The sequence below is a fragment of the Haemaphysalis longicornis genome, unplaced genomic scaffold, assembly GCF_048455015.1.
Source record: "Haemaphysalis longicornis isolate Haplotype H1 unplaced genomic scaffold, Haemaphysalis longicornis Haplotype H1 scaffold_7, whole genome shotgun sequence".
In the NCBI taxonomy this organism is placed as follows: domain Eukaryota; kingdom Metazoa; phylum Arthropoda; class Arachnida; order Ixodida; family Ixodidae; genus Haemaphysalis; species Haemaphysalis longicornis.
In genome coordinates, this window is record NW_027526422.1 from 104876427 (window position 1) to 104892550 (window position 16124).

The following is a 16124-nucleotide window of genomic DNA, read 5'->3' on the forward strand; positions in this document are numbered from 1 at the left end:
TGGCTATCTTCACTACAGTACATCCCTGTACCACTTTTTACGACGAAAATCTGCAATATTTTAGTTTCTTTCATTTCCTGTCCATGCAGAAAAGTGCTTTTCTGTACATTTTTTGCTACCCTTTGCTCATTTTCAAGCTACCGAAAACGTTTTACGGCAAGCCAATTACGACTCTAAGGGGGGTGCGGTACCAAACTCCGAGCCGCGGGTTACCGCCAAAAAATCTCGGGCCATCTCCACTAACGTGAAGCCTGGGGAGCGGCGAAGCATGCAGTGTATAAGCGCATTCGTGGCGCCTTGGCGTTTTTGCCAACGAAGATGAAGCCGTTGGGAGGTATAGGTATACAGCTTTGCTCTAAAAGTATCTTGCCTTTTAAGCACGAAGCGCTCCAGCGCGAGGCGTAAACGAGTGTCCCGGTGTTTTCTTTTTTTTTTTTAAGTACGCGTTACGTTCTAGCGTGAGGTGTAAACGAGCTTCCTGGTGTTTTAGTACCGGGACTACATGAGATGACGCTTAAGACGACGACAGGAGACGCCAACAGCCTCAGCCCTTCAGGGGCTTGGCCACCAATATCTGGTCTCCCAGGTCTCCCAGAGCAGTTCTCCCATACCTGGTACTTGGTGGACTAAGGAGGCCTCTCAACCGGTATTCAACTAACAGCTTTGGCTGCTGTAATAAACATTTATTCATCCCTCTCAATGGTTATACCCACTGACGGGCCTTCGGCTGCCAATCCCATGCCCCTTCCCATTGCCCAATTTCACGCATACCGGATCGGCATGCATTGTTCGAAGCAAAAATTAATTCACTGAACAGAGGAGGAGCTCTTTTCTGGCTGTTTCCATGCCCACCATGCAATCCGTAATTTTAACAGCTCGGATGAAGCATAACCGAAAACCGCAACAGCTGCGACACGTCTACCCACCCGTGCACATGTCTGCATAGTGCATGTGGTGGCGTGTGTTGCTCAATGTCCCGATGTAGCTTGTGCATGCATCTGTGTCGTTGGTCTCTGGCGTATCGCACGCACGTCACTCCAAGCTAACGCGGTGCGGCTGGCAGGAAAACAGTTCTGCGAAGCCTCAAAATGTTCCCCCGACATCTGCGGTTCAGGCTTCCGACGCCTCTTAGAAGAGGAAGCCTGCAATTTGTGCCGTGCAAAACGTATTCCACAGCCTCGTGAGCGCTCGGATGAATAACGGCTGTCGAAAGACGTACATACTCGTCTGAGTTGGGGCCTGGCTTGGCGAAGAACAAAGGCTATTCGAAAGGTATCTTCAAGCCTCCATTTTCTTTTAGGCAGTGTTGCCTTTCGTCGCGTGGAAATGCCTACAGAGAATTAACGCTGTTTCGGCTTTTCCGTGTTGCGTAATCAGTGTTGTGGCCCCGACCTTGGTTATGGATTTCGTTTTTTTTTTTTTTTTGTCTGTCATTCTGGATGTTCTGCAGCAGATAAGACGGAGCTGTGCCTTTCACTACAGCGGTTGTCCCACTTGTGCCATCTTTCCTTTCCTGTTTTTCGTTCATTTTTCGTCTTTTCCTCTTTTTTATGTACAGCAGAGTAAGCAATGAGATAGCCGCTTCGCTTTCGCGTCGCGGGCTCTGCGTTGACAACTGTTACTCGCTGTCTCGCCACAAGAGAAAGTTCAACTGGGTAAGTGCTCTACACTTCATGCTGAATCTTCAGCGGTTGGTTTGCGTACATTGCGCATATGGGCTTTCTGCACAACTTAAAAGCCCGCTCGTCCGGTGAACGGGTTATAAGGTTGCCTATAGGCACTACACCGCTATGCCAGCGTAGGACGGACAAGGCAGGGAATGTAGACGTCGAACAGGCGATGGCATATTTGCGATCTTGTGTTTGGTGAGTTTCATCTGAGGACATTCTTAGAAGAGCCCGGTGGCAGTGTCACTAGAGCTGTGGTGCTTACTAGAGCATCGCTTACGATCAACGAAAAGCTGAGAAACATTTTGTGCCAAATGCACGCCTACGGTGGGTTGCTTTGCTCACTGTCTTGTTATCTGTATGTAAGAGCGCGTGAAGCCCATGTGGGAACCACTCTCAAGAGTACAATGCCTATACAAAACCTATATATAGCTTGAACTGATGTCACTGTTGCGGCCATCTTGGATCACTGCTTGCCCGGTGGAAGGCTGTGAATATATCTGTGTTGTTATCTTGAGAAGCGCTTTGAAAGCTGAGAGCAGTACTCCAGAAAGCGCTGTGGGTGACATCGCAAGCAAGCTATGTACACAACTTCCGGTTTTTGTGTGTTCTTGCGTGCGTGGGAGTTCGGAATTTCACTTGTGATCTAAAATTTATAGGGTCACTGGAGTTATTTGTAAGGATTGTGCGATTACTTGCGCAAATTGTGTTCTGGAACCCTTAGGCCAGGTTTCAACCACTCTTGGTCCGTTTACGCGGCGTTATTTATGTATAAAAATCAATTTAAAAATGCTGTCATCCTCTCTGCATCCTCCTTACCGCTTTCCTATGAAGTGTCGTATGATGCTCACTCGAGATGATTTGGCTTGACTGCGCTACTGCGCGGCTCGCCGACCCTCCGGTCGGCCGGCCGCCGGCGGGTGGTCACAAAGTTTCTCTCAGTTGAAACTAACCCACGGCGCGATTGGCGCGTGAAAGAATGTGACTTTACTTCGTTGGTTTGTCGACTGTACCAAGCTTAGTAAAGTCTACGAGTCAAAGTAGGTCCACACAAGCGCACATACGACGCTTCGCTAAATGGTACGCCAGTAAAACATGTAAGGCCAACTAAAAAGGGCAGAAGAGTCTGAATCGTACTGCGAGAGAGAGAAAAAAAAACTTAATTCTCTAATCAGCCCTAGTCCGGGCCGTCGTGCCACAGTCGCTTCATTAGGAGACGGCTGGTCCGTAGAACTTTCAGAGGCTCGGCACTAATACGAAGGCAGTAGGCCACCAGAAGTTCTTGGGTCGACTTGACACCTACGCTGGGACCCGGGTTCAACCATTCCTCCCAGGAAGCGAAGAGTACTGAAGAGAAGAGTACTGGCTCGCATTGGTCAGAACAGGCTGTGAAGGTACAGTGCCATGTGAATTATTGGCGTGAGCGGCAGCTGTCCAGCCTTTCTCGTGCTCGGGCGGGCAACACGTTTCGTGTGACCCACCTTCTTTACATTCTACAGGTGTTGCATTGCTCTCGACTCAGGATACAGGGTTTTCACCGGATTTTCGCAACCTTTATTTAGTGTTCGCGTAGTGAGCCTATGCGTCGCGATAACCTTTTTCTTCCGGTTGTGCGAGGGGGAATTGGGCTTGTTCATCTTTTAAAGACGATCGTCATTCTTGATCTGCTTCAATGAAGAAAGTTTTGTCTGTCTGTATGTCTGTCTGTGACTCGATTCAGCCACCGGCCAAAGTAAAACAGAAGCTGCGCAATAGCCTTATATACCCACAGCCAAATTTAAACGTCTAAGTCCGGTGTCAGGGATCATACTTGTCAACGTTGTTTAACAAGAACGGGACATTACGAAAATATAAGGCAGAAAATCAATACATGAGTGAAATTTGCAGTGTTCCTTTATTAAAAATTTATGGATGCTTGGTTCTTGCGATAGCAAATGAAATACCACATCAACGGTAGAAAACCGTCGCCTGCTGTTGCCCGTGCTGCTATAGCTCCTTAAAAAACAAAACGGCAACAGCAACGAAAGGTTCCACTAGATAGGTTCCACGTTCCTTGATACGCTCGTGGAGTAGGGCAACGTGGTTCTATAAACGTTGTAGTACGGTGCCTCGATTCACGCGCGCCTCCACCGCAAGCAGCGCTGGTGTCGAGGCACCCGACTTGGAGCAGTGGAACGCCGTAAATTTTAAATTGACTTTAGCTAACATCTGGCAGAGGAACAGCATGAGAGTTGAGCTTAAGGAGAAGAGACGCATTACTTGGAAGGATGCCAGTCCACTGTCGCGTTTAGTCGACATTAGCAACGAAATACGAAGATACGCGGTCATTTTTGTTCAGCAGCTTGTTTCTCGCTTATTCTACTTTGGAAATGCTCTACATTCTTTTTCAAAGCTGTACTGCAAACACGTCTTGCACATTTCTTTCTTTCTAATATTGTTGTGTTATCGGTGTCTGTGGAAGCAGCCCTAAGTCAGCGCGGTTTCCTCAAAGAAGTAGTGGGCACGTTTCGCTTTACACGGGCTCGCTTTACTCTTGAGTACATATTTAATGCTTCGCGCGGGTTTATTTCCGACGCTGTGGTTTCTGGGCTTTTCCCCATGCCTTCAAACTGTGTCCGGTACCTCCAGTGTCCATACCAGGACGTCCTGAATAGTGTATAAAATGTGTGTTCCGCCAGGTGTCACGACATTTTTCTTTAAATTATACACTGGTACGCTCCCTGCTAAAACATGGTTGAAAAGCCAGGGCCTTTATAACACGAAAGAGCTTTATGCCCGGGTACACCAACATCTCAGTGACGCCACATTCGTCACGGAAGTGACATCGACAGAAAAAGTGTCACTGACGCGGCAGCGCCCGTATTCGAGCCCACGAACTCTCTCGCCTCTCCCCACAACAGTAGGTACGTGGCGCTCTGACCACTGCGCTATGAACAGCGATGTCAGCAACTCTACGAACGCGCCTTATGTCCTTCCCTAAGACTCATTCAGATGGTGCTGCAGTCTAGGAGAGGCGAAGCGAAGTAGCGCATCATGACGCTAATGAGCGCCTACAGTTGACCGTTATGTGTTTCAAGCTGCTGTTTCTGTGCATGTCATTTTTGGTTTTGCTGTCCCGGAGTAAACCGGTTATTTTTTTATTCTTGCGTGTCGGCGTCACGTCGTCATGCGGGGTCAGGCTCGCGAACCCTTCGCACATGAAGGAGGTTCTTTTACATTCAACTGCGCCTATTAAGGACCCTTTCACTTTTGTGTTTTACCGATCCCTGTGAAAGAGAGATCATCCGCAATTTTTTATAGCTTGGTCGACAGATTCCCACCTCTGTCCTTTACCAGAGACAATTGATCACTGTTTTGTGAATTGTAGAGAGCTGTCTTTTTCTGGGACATTTTGCAGTGGACGCTCAGAAAATATATGGATATCACTCCTTTCTCAATGCAATTTTTGCCATTCGGCTACCCTGGTGAGCTACCCATCCAAGCGCACTCATCCATATGATATGTACGTTTTAATTGGTTTCTATAGTCTATGGCGATGTCGCTTATGTGATAGGTATTCTGCGCCACCATGATCAACGAAGCGATATTTCCGTGAAACTGGGGCCTTTGTAAAAAATGTGTAAATTCTTTTGACCAACCACCTGACTGGTTCCCTCTTTTGAACTCTTTAGTGTGTGTGCCTGAACTTTGATGTATTTGTGTTCTTCCTAACTTTAATGTATTCCCTTGTTTGCTTGACTATGTAGTGTCCTCGTACTGTCTTGTTTGAACGTATTCTCCCACGCAATAAAGGAAAAAGTTACCCAGTGGTCATAAGCACTGGGTCCCTTGTATCGCAATTAGCAGGCTCGGATCCTCGATTGGGCTTGTTTTTTTAGTTGAGTTTTTTGTAATTCAGTGATGTTTTCTATACTACGGAATTCACCCTTTTACGCTGCAACCTTCATTCCTCCGTGAGCGAGTATCCAAACTTCAATGCTGACATTTTTCTCTAGCAACAGTTACTATATACACCTACCTATAATCCCGAACTCCCCCCCCCCCCCTTGGGCTACGAGCATTAAGTATATTGTACCAGTATATAGAGCAATGGAACGGAAGATAATAGGTGTAACATTAAGGGACAAGAGGAGAGCGGAGTGGGTCAGGGGACAAACGCGTGTTAAGGACACGTTAGCAGAAATTAAGAATAAGAAATGAGTGAAGGCAGGGCATGTAATGCGAAGGCAAGATAACCGTTGGTAATTAAGGGTAACAGAGTGGTTCCCTAGAGAAGGCAAGCGGGGCAGAGGGTGGCAGAAAGTTAGATGGGCAGATGAGATCAAGAAGTCTGCGGGGATAAATTGGTCGCAGTTAGCACAGGACCGGGATAACTGGAGATTGATGGGGGAGGCATTTGCCCTGCAGAGGGCGTAGACAGGCTGGTGATGTTGATGGCGATGTTAATAATGATGATGATGATGATGATGATGATGATGATATAGTCAGGTACAAGTATGATTGAACTTTTTAACGGTGTGCGATTTATATGTCCTTTTTTGAAATGGTCCGAAAGAGGCCTCAATCTTGCCCCTCCTTGCGTTCTTCGGCATGCGCGTTGCTGCAGGAGAAGGCGCATCAGGACTCCAGAAACGAGAATGCCGGTACGGGGAGAACCGAGGCTGGTTCGCAACCCAGAGTTGCGGTGGAGGGCGAGGAACGTGGACCGGCGCTGGGACGTGGCCCTAGTCGCCTTCGCGGCGCAGCTGCTGATGTCGTTCGCCGACCGCTGCTCGGGATTCCTCTGCGTCGGCTACATGGACCTCTTCCTCGCCGACAGGAGGCAGGCCAACTGGCCACAGAGCATCGCCTTCGTCGTTAACTTCACCGCAGGTGTCAGTTGGCATTTATCCTTTTCCTCAAATCCTTATCGGTATGAATGCAAATATATAAAAAATTAGGCTCACTCATTTATTACTCACTCAGACGCATGTGATCTGGGTTTTTTTTGTCTCATTGTTTGCTGAACCCCGCGGTTTTGATAAAACCCATACCCAGCTTTCTCGCTCAAAATTACAACCTCTCGGGAACCTAGCAAAACCACTTTAGGAAAATAATATTTGGCATAAAGCTAGAAGCCAACGTGAAGATTAAAACGATAAAAGAACATTTCAGGTTTCTGACTATTTTTTTGTGTAATTCGCTATCAAATTTAACTCCCCATGCATTTCTATGGGATAGTTCCCATGGCTTGAAACTGTGCACATAGCAAGTATTCACCCCAAGTATTAGCTGTGCGAAAGAACTTTTCATTTCGCTAAAAAATTGCAGAGTAATCACTGTTGAAAGGACTGCCATGAGCGGGAAAGCTGCACATGCGCACTTTGACCGCAAGAAGCTCCGAGCCAAACCACGCTGCTTACATACTGCGTCTTCGGGAGCTGATCGTTTCCAAAAACGCGTGTTAAAATTTACCTCGGAATAATTGTGGAACCAAGATGGTACGGCTGAGACCCTCACAGGTTATAAGGATAAAAATACATACAGCACGGGCGTATGCCACACAAAAAAAGAGAGAGAAGAAGTATTTCTTTTTTTTAAATCACTAAGAAGGGTGTGTCTTTCTTTTGGATAGCTCTGAAAACGGGGCCGCGTTGTATGTAGCCACGCTGCGAGTTCCCAGTGCCAGGTTCTTCTGCTGTTGCCGGCTCGAGCTGCCCAGCATGAACTTCCAAGACAAGTATGGGGCTTTGAGGAGCACAGAGGGTGTGGACACTGCTGTGTAGAACAGTACACCATGTAGCGTGTCCTACAGTGCGGTCTGCAGTGGGTGTAAGAAGTGCAACATACAAAGGCAGGAAAAGCCATTTGTCCGGAGCTTACTGGCTCCTTTGCTCTGGAAGCACGCCGCTGTAAATATTGCCATTTACATCTTAGAAAATGATCTATTCAACCCTTTAAACCCGTTACGCGCCGGCAGGAGGAGTAATTTGCTTGTGAAGTGAAGTACTGCAGAGCACTGAACAACGACGAAGAGTGAGCTTGAGCAATGCTGGACTTCGATATGTCATTAACCGCGTCCATATTCCTCAGATACTTAGTTTGTCCTACTGAACAATATCGGAGCAGTCAACGTTTAATATTGTTTTTATTATGCTGGTTATGTATGGACACTCCCGGTTTCGTTTTTGCATCGGGGTTGCGACATGGACCACTTTGGCTTTTAGTGTCTGTCCGAAAGCGCCATTAGCGGTCACAACTTACTAAAACAGATAGATGTACGTGTGGATGTGTGTGGGCGCTTGTGTGCGGCTGGTGGGTGGGTATTGCATGCGTAGGTGTGTGTGTGGTGCATGTTTGTGTGGATGTGCGTGTGTGTGTTGCATGTGTGTGTGAGTGTGTGTGTGTGTGTCGCGTGTGTGTGTGTGTGTGTGTTGCGTGTGTGGGGGAATGCGTGTGTTGCGTCTGTGGGAATGTGTGTGTGTGTGTGTGCTGTGCGAAACCTTCGACAATGAGAACACTTTACCTCATGAATCCTCTTCGCAATTCTTCCAGCAATACTAAACCAACTACTAAGGATGTAGAAAAGTCGCATACACATTCGCTGGCGGTCAACTGTAAAGGTTATACATAAATGAATGTTTTTTTTTTCTTGAGAGCCAGCAAGTACCAGTTCCGCAGACAGTCATATCTCATAAAAATTTAGTTATAAAACTCTTTAAACAGCCTTGCGCTCCGCTTCTACCACTTCTAACATGTCTCGCTTGCACCATTCGGTTTACACAATGTTTTCAGGTTTGGTCGTGTCCCTACTCCAGCGGAGACTTTCGCTGTCAGCGATTGCACTGATCGGAGCCTTCCTGACGTGGGTGGGCCCAATAGGCGCAAGCTTTGCCGCAGACATCCCTGTGGTCACCCTCTGCATGGGACTCATTCACGGTAAGTAACCGTATATTCTCGTTTAGGAGCGCCCGCTTTGTGACTATGGTGACAAGGCAGCATACGCAAATCAGTTTGATTTTAGATCGCTAGGTCATATAACGGCTCAGCAACCATCACAAGCACTAAATATAGCTTAAATATAGATCGTAAGAAATATTGTAGTAGTATCGAGGTTGCAGAGTTTTTGTGCATTGAAATATTCGCCTTAGAACGCGAAGCAAGTGGGCTGCTTGGTTCAGTTTTAAAAACATTAGAAACAGCGCGAAGTAGCGAGACGCAGAGTAGAAGACACACACACGGCTTTTTTGCATCAGTCAGAGGGGGCGACAATTGTATAATCAAACAGTCTGTGTTACTGCATGAAAATGAATTCATGTATCTTTCACATAAATAACTGGGCCTTACTTATCGTTGAATGTAAACGCTTTATTTGACAAGAACTTTTGTTCGTTTTGGTGTTATTTGCCTCCTTATATCTCCTTTTTCTTTCCATCGCTTTGTAGATGTGTATTTAGGCCGCCTGCAAGCACTAAAATTTGGTTGTTAGTCAGCGCCGTGTGGGTGTCTTATACTCTGTGTGTCGTTACTTCGCGCTGTTTCTCACGTTTTCAAATGCTCACGTACAAACTGGATTGATTGCTGGTTTTAGAAAGTAGAAGCCAACAAAAGCATTTAAATTGTAGATCCGCAGTATTGTTCTTCGCATTTAGGAAGTATCATCGGAGTTATAGCAATGAACATCAGTTAGAGTAAGTCTTTCATTGTAATTTTTAATGAGAAAGCGAACGCCGCATTTATACTTCAGAGTTTTTTCGAGGTGTGAAGCAAACAAACTTTCTCAGGCAGCAATACGCAGCTGCCTTCACATAAAAGGAAATAGTCTTCCCACGGCAAAACTTCCGTACATTGGAATTTTCTTGGCGTGCAGGTCTCGGTTCTGGCATCTTCTTCGTGTCGATTTCCATCGTCCTCATGATGTACTTCGATCGCTACCGAGGCATCGTCAACGGGATCAAAAACCTGGGAGGGACAGCGGCCTCGGTCGTGTTCCCCAACCTGCTACTGCTCGTTCGAGACGCGTACGGCTTCCGAGCGTGTCTCCTCCTCTACGGCGCCCTCGCCATGCACCTCACCCCTCTCGGAATGCTCACTAAAGAACCGCCGCGTAGTCGTGCTCCTACCACTTCACCACTACGTGGCGTGGGTGCTAGGAAAGACGACGCCAACTGTGAAGGACACCAAGAGACCCCTACGAATGAAAAGAACTCTCAGAAGTCAAAGGGCAAACGGAGCATCTCATCGTGCGGCTTTTGCGCGGAGGTGAAGGAGCTTTTCGCCACGCCCGTGTTCTACGTGATCGTGGTGTCCGGAGTGGTGGGTTACTACACGCAGAGCGTCTTCTTCGCAACCATAGTGGACTTCGCCAGGGACAAGGGGTTCTCGCTCGCAGAGTCGGCGAGTGTCATGGTCTACTTCGGCCTGACCGAGACAATGGGACGGCTGTGCCTGCCGTTCGCTGCGGACAGGGGTCTCGTGCGCCGTAGCACGCTCTCGGCGCTCAGTTTCGCCGCCATGGCCGCCTCGATAGTACTCCTTGAGAGGAGCGAAAGCTTGCTCGCGATCAAGGTCGGCGCGACCGTGTTCGCCGCCTTCTTCGGAGCTGCGGTCACTGTAGAGGGCGTGGTGATCGCAGACTACTTGGGCGTGGACAGCCTCTCCTTTGTGTTCGGGTTCACCGGCGCGGTCAGCGTGCCTCTCTTCTTCGGGAATCCGTTCGTGCTCGGTGAGTACGTCTTATTTGCCGTTGCGTGGCGCAAGTTTAGTTCTGGCGTATACACACGGCCGCTCGATGGTATACATCTCGATTGCTACAAATGCGGCGGGAAACATTCAGTATTCGACGCTGTGTAGAAAGATGTGAAGATGCAATGTAACAATGCAACTTGTTCTGTCAATTTATTGTTAGCTGTTTGAAAAATAACGCAAACAAAATTAAGGCCGAGGAAAGAGGAAGGGAACCATTTCGATTAACCTGCAATTATGCAGATTATGCGCACCGAATGCGTTGCGCGCATTGATGGTAACAGAACACTGCAGTCTTGCTTTTTTTTCTCCTTTGTTTCTGTTACTGGGTCCGTTAGTACTTCGGTATTTCCCTTCTCTCCACCTTCCTCAGTATTTCTCCATATTGCCTCTACACAATTCTAATGCCGGTAGCAAAGGGTTTTTTTTATTATTATTACTATGTACGTGTGTGTGGGTGTATGCGTGTGTGTGGGTGTATCGGTCCTGAAATGATGGCTTGGCCATGTCCTAACGACGGGAGGAGCTTAGTGGAATGCCGCCTGCCCTTGTGATGAGAAGCATCAAGCTTTCATCCAGGTTGAGGACGGGGATAATAAGCGTGTTCATCATTCCCTCTTATCACATTAGTGTGTACTGGGCCGACATGCTCATTGCGTTTCTCAGCCTAGCGATGACGGCCGGGTTGGAAAAACTCTTTCCCTCGATGCTCGGGAGGATGATACAGCTTTTACCTGCTCCTCACACCGGAGAAAACTTACATAAAAAGGCAGTGCTTATGAGTAAAGCGTGGTCTGAGTCGACAGGCCGTGGTAGCATGCTTAGACTCTGTCGAGAGGAATGAATGTCACAAATGCGTATCATGTATTCATTGCTCGGAGTCAGAAAAGGATCCATTATTATTTTTTTTTAAATTTAGCTTCCTGTAGAGCAGCTCAAAGTTCAAGGACCAGAGATTCCGAGCGTGAGAAATGGTTTTTGTAAATGGCGAGCAGAAGTTTTTAGTTATTTCGCAACTCCTGACGGCTAACAACAAATCGTCGTAGAACAAGCCTGTAATTTATACCCACTCTTTGCACATTTAACATTTTGCACATTTTCGAGGCAGGGCTTTTTACAACCCTGGTCGTGCTGAAGCTTACAATTGTAGAAGCCAGTGCTATTGTTGTTGGACAGAAAAAATTGTCGGAGGTTGGCATTTTCAAAGCTGTCCTGGACTGAATGGCAATGCAACAGCCAATAGGCGACATTGTTGAGCGAGTACAGCCTAGTTTTTACAGCAATACGTGCTGTGTTTTCATAATACCTTAATAACTACGCCGACCTCTAAACGCTACACCTGCATACAAGATCCCGGGGGCCTGAATAGGTATGTTTCAAATAATTTAAGAACCTTCAGCAATTACATTCTCGGGACCACTAGTGGTGGGCTGCGATATTCGCTTCGATTTTTTTTTTGTTGTTGTTCTGAAGAATAACGCCATCAGTTTTAATGTGTAGCATTCTCTGCCGAGTACCCCAACAGCTAGGACCGTGTAACGCCCTGCATTTCCACAAAATGGCAGGTTTGGCGAAAGTAACACGTGACATCGTTGTAATAGCGTAAATGGAGATAATTGGCCGGACAGAATGTTGAAAAACCAAAAATAAAAATAGAAAAAAATGATCTTAGAAAATGATCAGACATGCATCTTATACACCTCACCCCCAAAACGCAAAGAATAAACTAAAGAACTCCGCAAAAACAAACATTGGAAATACGTATATACAAACTCGGCAGTATGCCTTGCGTCTTCGACAAAAAAACGTTTATCGAAATAAAGGCACTTGATCGCTATAATTGCATGGGCGAAAGCCGGGAATAGGCGAAATAGTCGCATCATTGGCAAAAAAAAAACTTAACAACAATAAAATAATCCAACGTCTTTCGCTACTCATCGCCATATTTGGTTCTAAAGAACTCACGCCCTAGACAAGTGGCATAAGAAATGCTAAGCATTAGCACACAATTCTCTGAATTTCTGTAGACTTTTTTTTTTTTTTTACCGTTCTCAAAGGCATCTTGAACCATTGCGTTTTTGTCCTCACTGGTTGTGCAGCTCCACAGCCGGCTGTGGAGCCGGTGAGGCACGGCTCCACATCCGTGACATCACAGCCTTTGGTGTGATGCCACGGAATAATTCGCTCGGAAAATTTGTTCAGTGCGTCTTGCACAAATTCCAATTCACTACTCCGGCTATCGACACCCCCACCCCGCATATCCAGAAAAATCCCGGGTCATCTCCACTAACGTGAAACCTGGGTAGAAGCGAAGCATGTAGTGTATAAGTGTGTTCTTGTCGCTTTGGCGTTTTTGCCAACGGTGGTCAAACCGTTGAGGGGGGGGGGGGGGCGGGGGGGGGGTACAGGTATACAGCTTTGTTGTAAAAGTCTGTTGTCTTTGAAGCACGAAGCTCTCTAGCGGAAGGCGTAAACGATTGTCCCGGTGTTAGTTCAGTGCGCGTTATGTTCTTGAGCGAGGCGTAATCGAGCTTCCCGGTGTTTTAGTACCGTGACTACATGAGAGAATGATTACGACTACGACAACAGGAGACGCTAACAGCCCCACCCCCTAAGGGGCTTCACCCCTAATATGGGACATGTTCAGGAACTTGGGAATTGCAATTCCTGACCACTACTGTTTTCTCTATTCCAGGACTTTTCCGGGACCACGGGGGCTCTTACAACCACCTCTACCTCACACTCGCAGCGTCCTATTCGCTTGTTGGCCTAATGTGGTTGGCTGTGGTGTGGAGTGACCGTCGCAACGATTTCCGCATCAGAGGTTTCTCCGCGGGAAAGCTCAGCATTGCGACAGAAAATTTTCCGTTAGAAGAAAGTGGCGTGAGGAAAGGAAAAAGTGAAGACACAAATAAGACGGACATTTCTGCGACATCATAGGAGCGGAGTTTGAGGCAATTCTGAAGATGGACCATCCAACGAGCTCAGCCGCGTGAGACAACGTTCTTTCGACCTTTGCGCTCTTGTTTCTTCTAACGCGCTCTGACATGGACCACAGAGTAATTGTTTTTTTTTTTTTTTGCTATGAGGAAATGGACTACGCAGTTATTTAGATTAACCGAGCTCTCATGAACTCTGGCCTTCTACTTGTAAAATTCTATGAAGGCCGCGTCTATCACAGTGGCGACACTTATAAGGGCATGACCATTCTTAGTTGTGGGTCCAACTATGGCGCGACACGGACAAAGAATTATACGTCTAAGAAAAAGGTCGGCAGATGGTAATAGATTCCCTTAAGTCACTCTGGGGCCTGGGATTGACGTAGCTTGCGCTTCGCCACTGAAGCTGACGCTACAATTATTGGAAGAGCAAGAACAGAGCACGAACGGACCCTGCTCGAGATGTCATTATTGAAGAGGTATGGCTCTGATGACTGCACGGGCATCCTTTCGCTTTGCCTGACTAAAAAACAGTCGAAAAAACATTGATGAGTAACGACAAAACCGCACGGCTGCCGAGCTGGGGCAGCACGCGCTTGGTATAGTTTGTTGGGGCGTTAGAGGCATCGGTATGTGCACAACTGTTTACTCCACGGCATATTTTAACAGTGGAGCTCTTGTTGGTCGAGCCTTTTCGTCCGTCTGCTGTAGGTCGTGCGTCACGCCAGGATAGAAACAGGTTCCTAGACCCACCGATAGAGGGCACAGTGGTCTCGCAGGGCGGGTTTCTCTGGGTGATGGAGATGGGCGGGAGCCTCGTGCCGCTGACGCTCAGCTGCAGATTTCTTTGAGCGAAGCGTAGAATTTGCGCGGCGACAGCGCTGCCGTTCTCGGACGAGCGCCGGTTTACGTTGGAATCGACACAAGAGAACAACAGCTCCGCCGCTTCAGCAGATTTCAAACTGGGTGGAACTGGGTTTAATTTTTTTTCGATAAATGAGGCGTTTTTTTTTTATGAAATTAGCCAGATCCAGAAACCGAAACTAAGTCGGGTAATGCTGCAGTGACAAGATAAACTCGGCAACTTTCTCCTAAAAAGGGGGTGGCAAGAAAATAGTAGAAATAACGCCACGAAAACGTGTACGCAGATCATTTTTCGTATCAGAAATGAACCAGATCCTTCTGTTTCACGGAACAAAATGAGCCAAATCCATTTTGCACAATGAGAGTTTGCTTTTGGCTTGACTGTGCAGCCTGTTTCGTGAGTGTTTTCGGACGTTTTTTTTTTTTTTTTGCTTCTCAGAGGTGGCGCATTATGAGTTCAGACGGCAATTACGAGATGGGCCAAAGATCTGTCGTCAGGTGTCAAAGGCGAGGTGAACGCAAGAAGTGAACGAAATGAAACGGAGAGATGTGAAACTATGATTTCATTTCGTCTCACCCGTTCCTACGAAACAAGTCTGGTTATATTTATTTATTTTACTCCCATATTTACCCATTTTAGCACTTTACTAAATAGCCGCCGCTTAAAAGCCCTGGCTAATCTCACTCCCCCCCCCCCCCTTTTCCATGGAGTACGAACCACGTCATCAAGGTGAAGAAGAACATATCAGCAGCTTTCTTGTGAATCGTTTCGGAAATTCGTGGCAAAGAAACGGAGAGCTTGCTCACTTCGTGAGTGCCTTCAGGCGTGCCAAAAAAAAAATTATCCTATAGGGAAGAATTCGAAAATAGCTGCTCATGGTGCCAAGAGGTATCACCTGCTCTACTGTTCTTGAAACCCAGTTGCGTATTTGTAATGCCTTTTCCACCAAAACTCAATCGCACAATGCTTGAAAGTCAATTTAAGTAAAGTTTTCATTAGAGTGCCACATAAACTTGAGTGTCTCAATTGATTATGTACCAAATCCAAACGCATCACTCCAATATTGTTGAAATTCGCGGCATAATTTTTAGTCACTTGTGGCCATGAACTTCTCCTAGCTGGCATGTGAAATATGTCCTATGATAGTTTGGCAGCGCTGCATTTAAGACCGGTAACAAACTTTCGTTTATTTCTCAAATTCGCGTTAGGTGGATCTGGCTCATTTAAAAAAATGCCTCAAATGCAATAACTTGTTAGTCCAGCACGAATTCTGTCTCTATTCGCCTATATTTGTGTGCGCATGCGTTCTGTCTGGTTTTATTATTGAAATAAAAGCCTTCACCTACATACTCTCTGGTCTATCCTGACTATCATTTAAGAGGCTCTCAATTGATTACTTTGTCAATAAAAAAAAAAATTCAGGCTAACAGTAAAAACTTTTTAATCTGCAGTTTACGTTCAAAGTCGTAAAAATGGCGTCCATCAGGTTGCTGTAAATGTGTAAATCCGCCCTCATTTTGTTCTGATTTGTTTCCCTCACAACGTCTTAAGGGCATTCTTCATAGTCTTTGACAGGCGGAAGAAGCTGGCCACGTAAAATCTCGGGGAATACACTTAGTACCTCCAGCCGTTCCCCTCATCGCGCAACCCCTCGTCGGCCCTGGACGACGCGTTGTCGTTGGTCGTCCTTTCACTGCTGAGGTCTTCTTCCCAGAAAGCCAAAACCAAGCTGAGATTTTCGCCGGCGCCGCCGAAGTACGAGCTCTGGTCGACGCTCGAGGCGGTGGGCCGATGCACCGCGACTCCCAGTGTCCCGCGACTCTCCGTCCCGCGGTTGGGGAAGCGGGGCCAGCCGAAGCCGACGCCGCAGATGAGCACGACGAGCACGACTGAGGCCGTGATGACGCAGCGTTCCATCAGCACGATGCA

General features: G+C 47.0%; 1 protein-coding gene across 1 annotated transcript; it reads left to right on the forward strand.

Moving 5' to 3' along the window:
- The first annotated feature begins 1476 nt into the window (after positions 1 to 1476).
- Positions 1477 to 12558, forward strand: LOC144146460 (monocarboxylate transporter 12-like). The gene is made up of 5 exons (XM_077678412.1): positions 1477 to 1655; positions 6274 to 6539; positions 8442 to 8585; positions 9517 to 10440; positions 12491 to 12558. Exons 2-5 carry the CDS (start codon positions 6305 to 6307, stop codon positions 12556 to 12558), a joined length of 1371 nt encoding a protein of 456 aa, XP_077534538.1. The 5' UTR covers positions 1477 to 1655; positions 6274 to 6304.
- The last annotated feature ends 3566 nt before the right edge of the window (positions 12559 to 16124 follow it).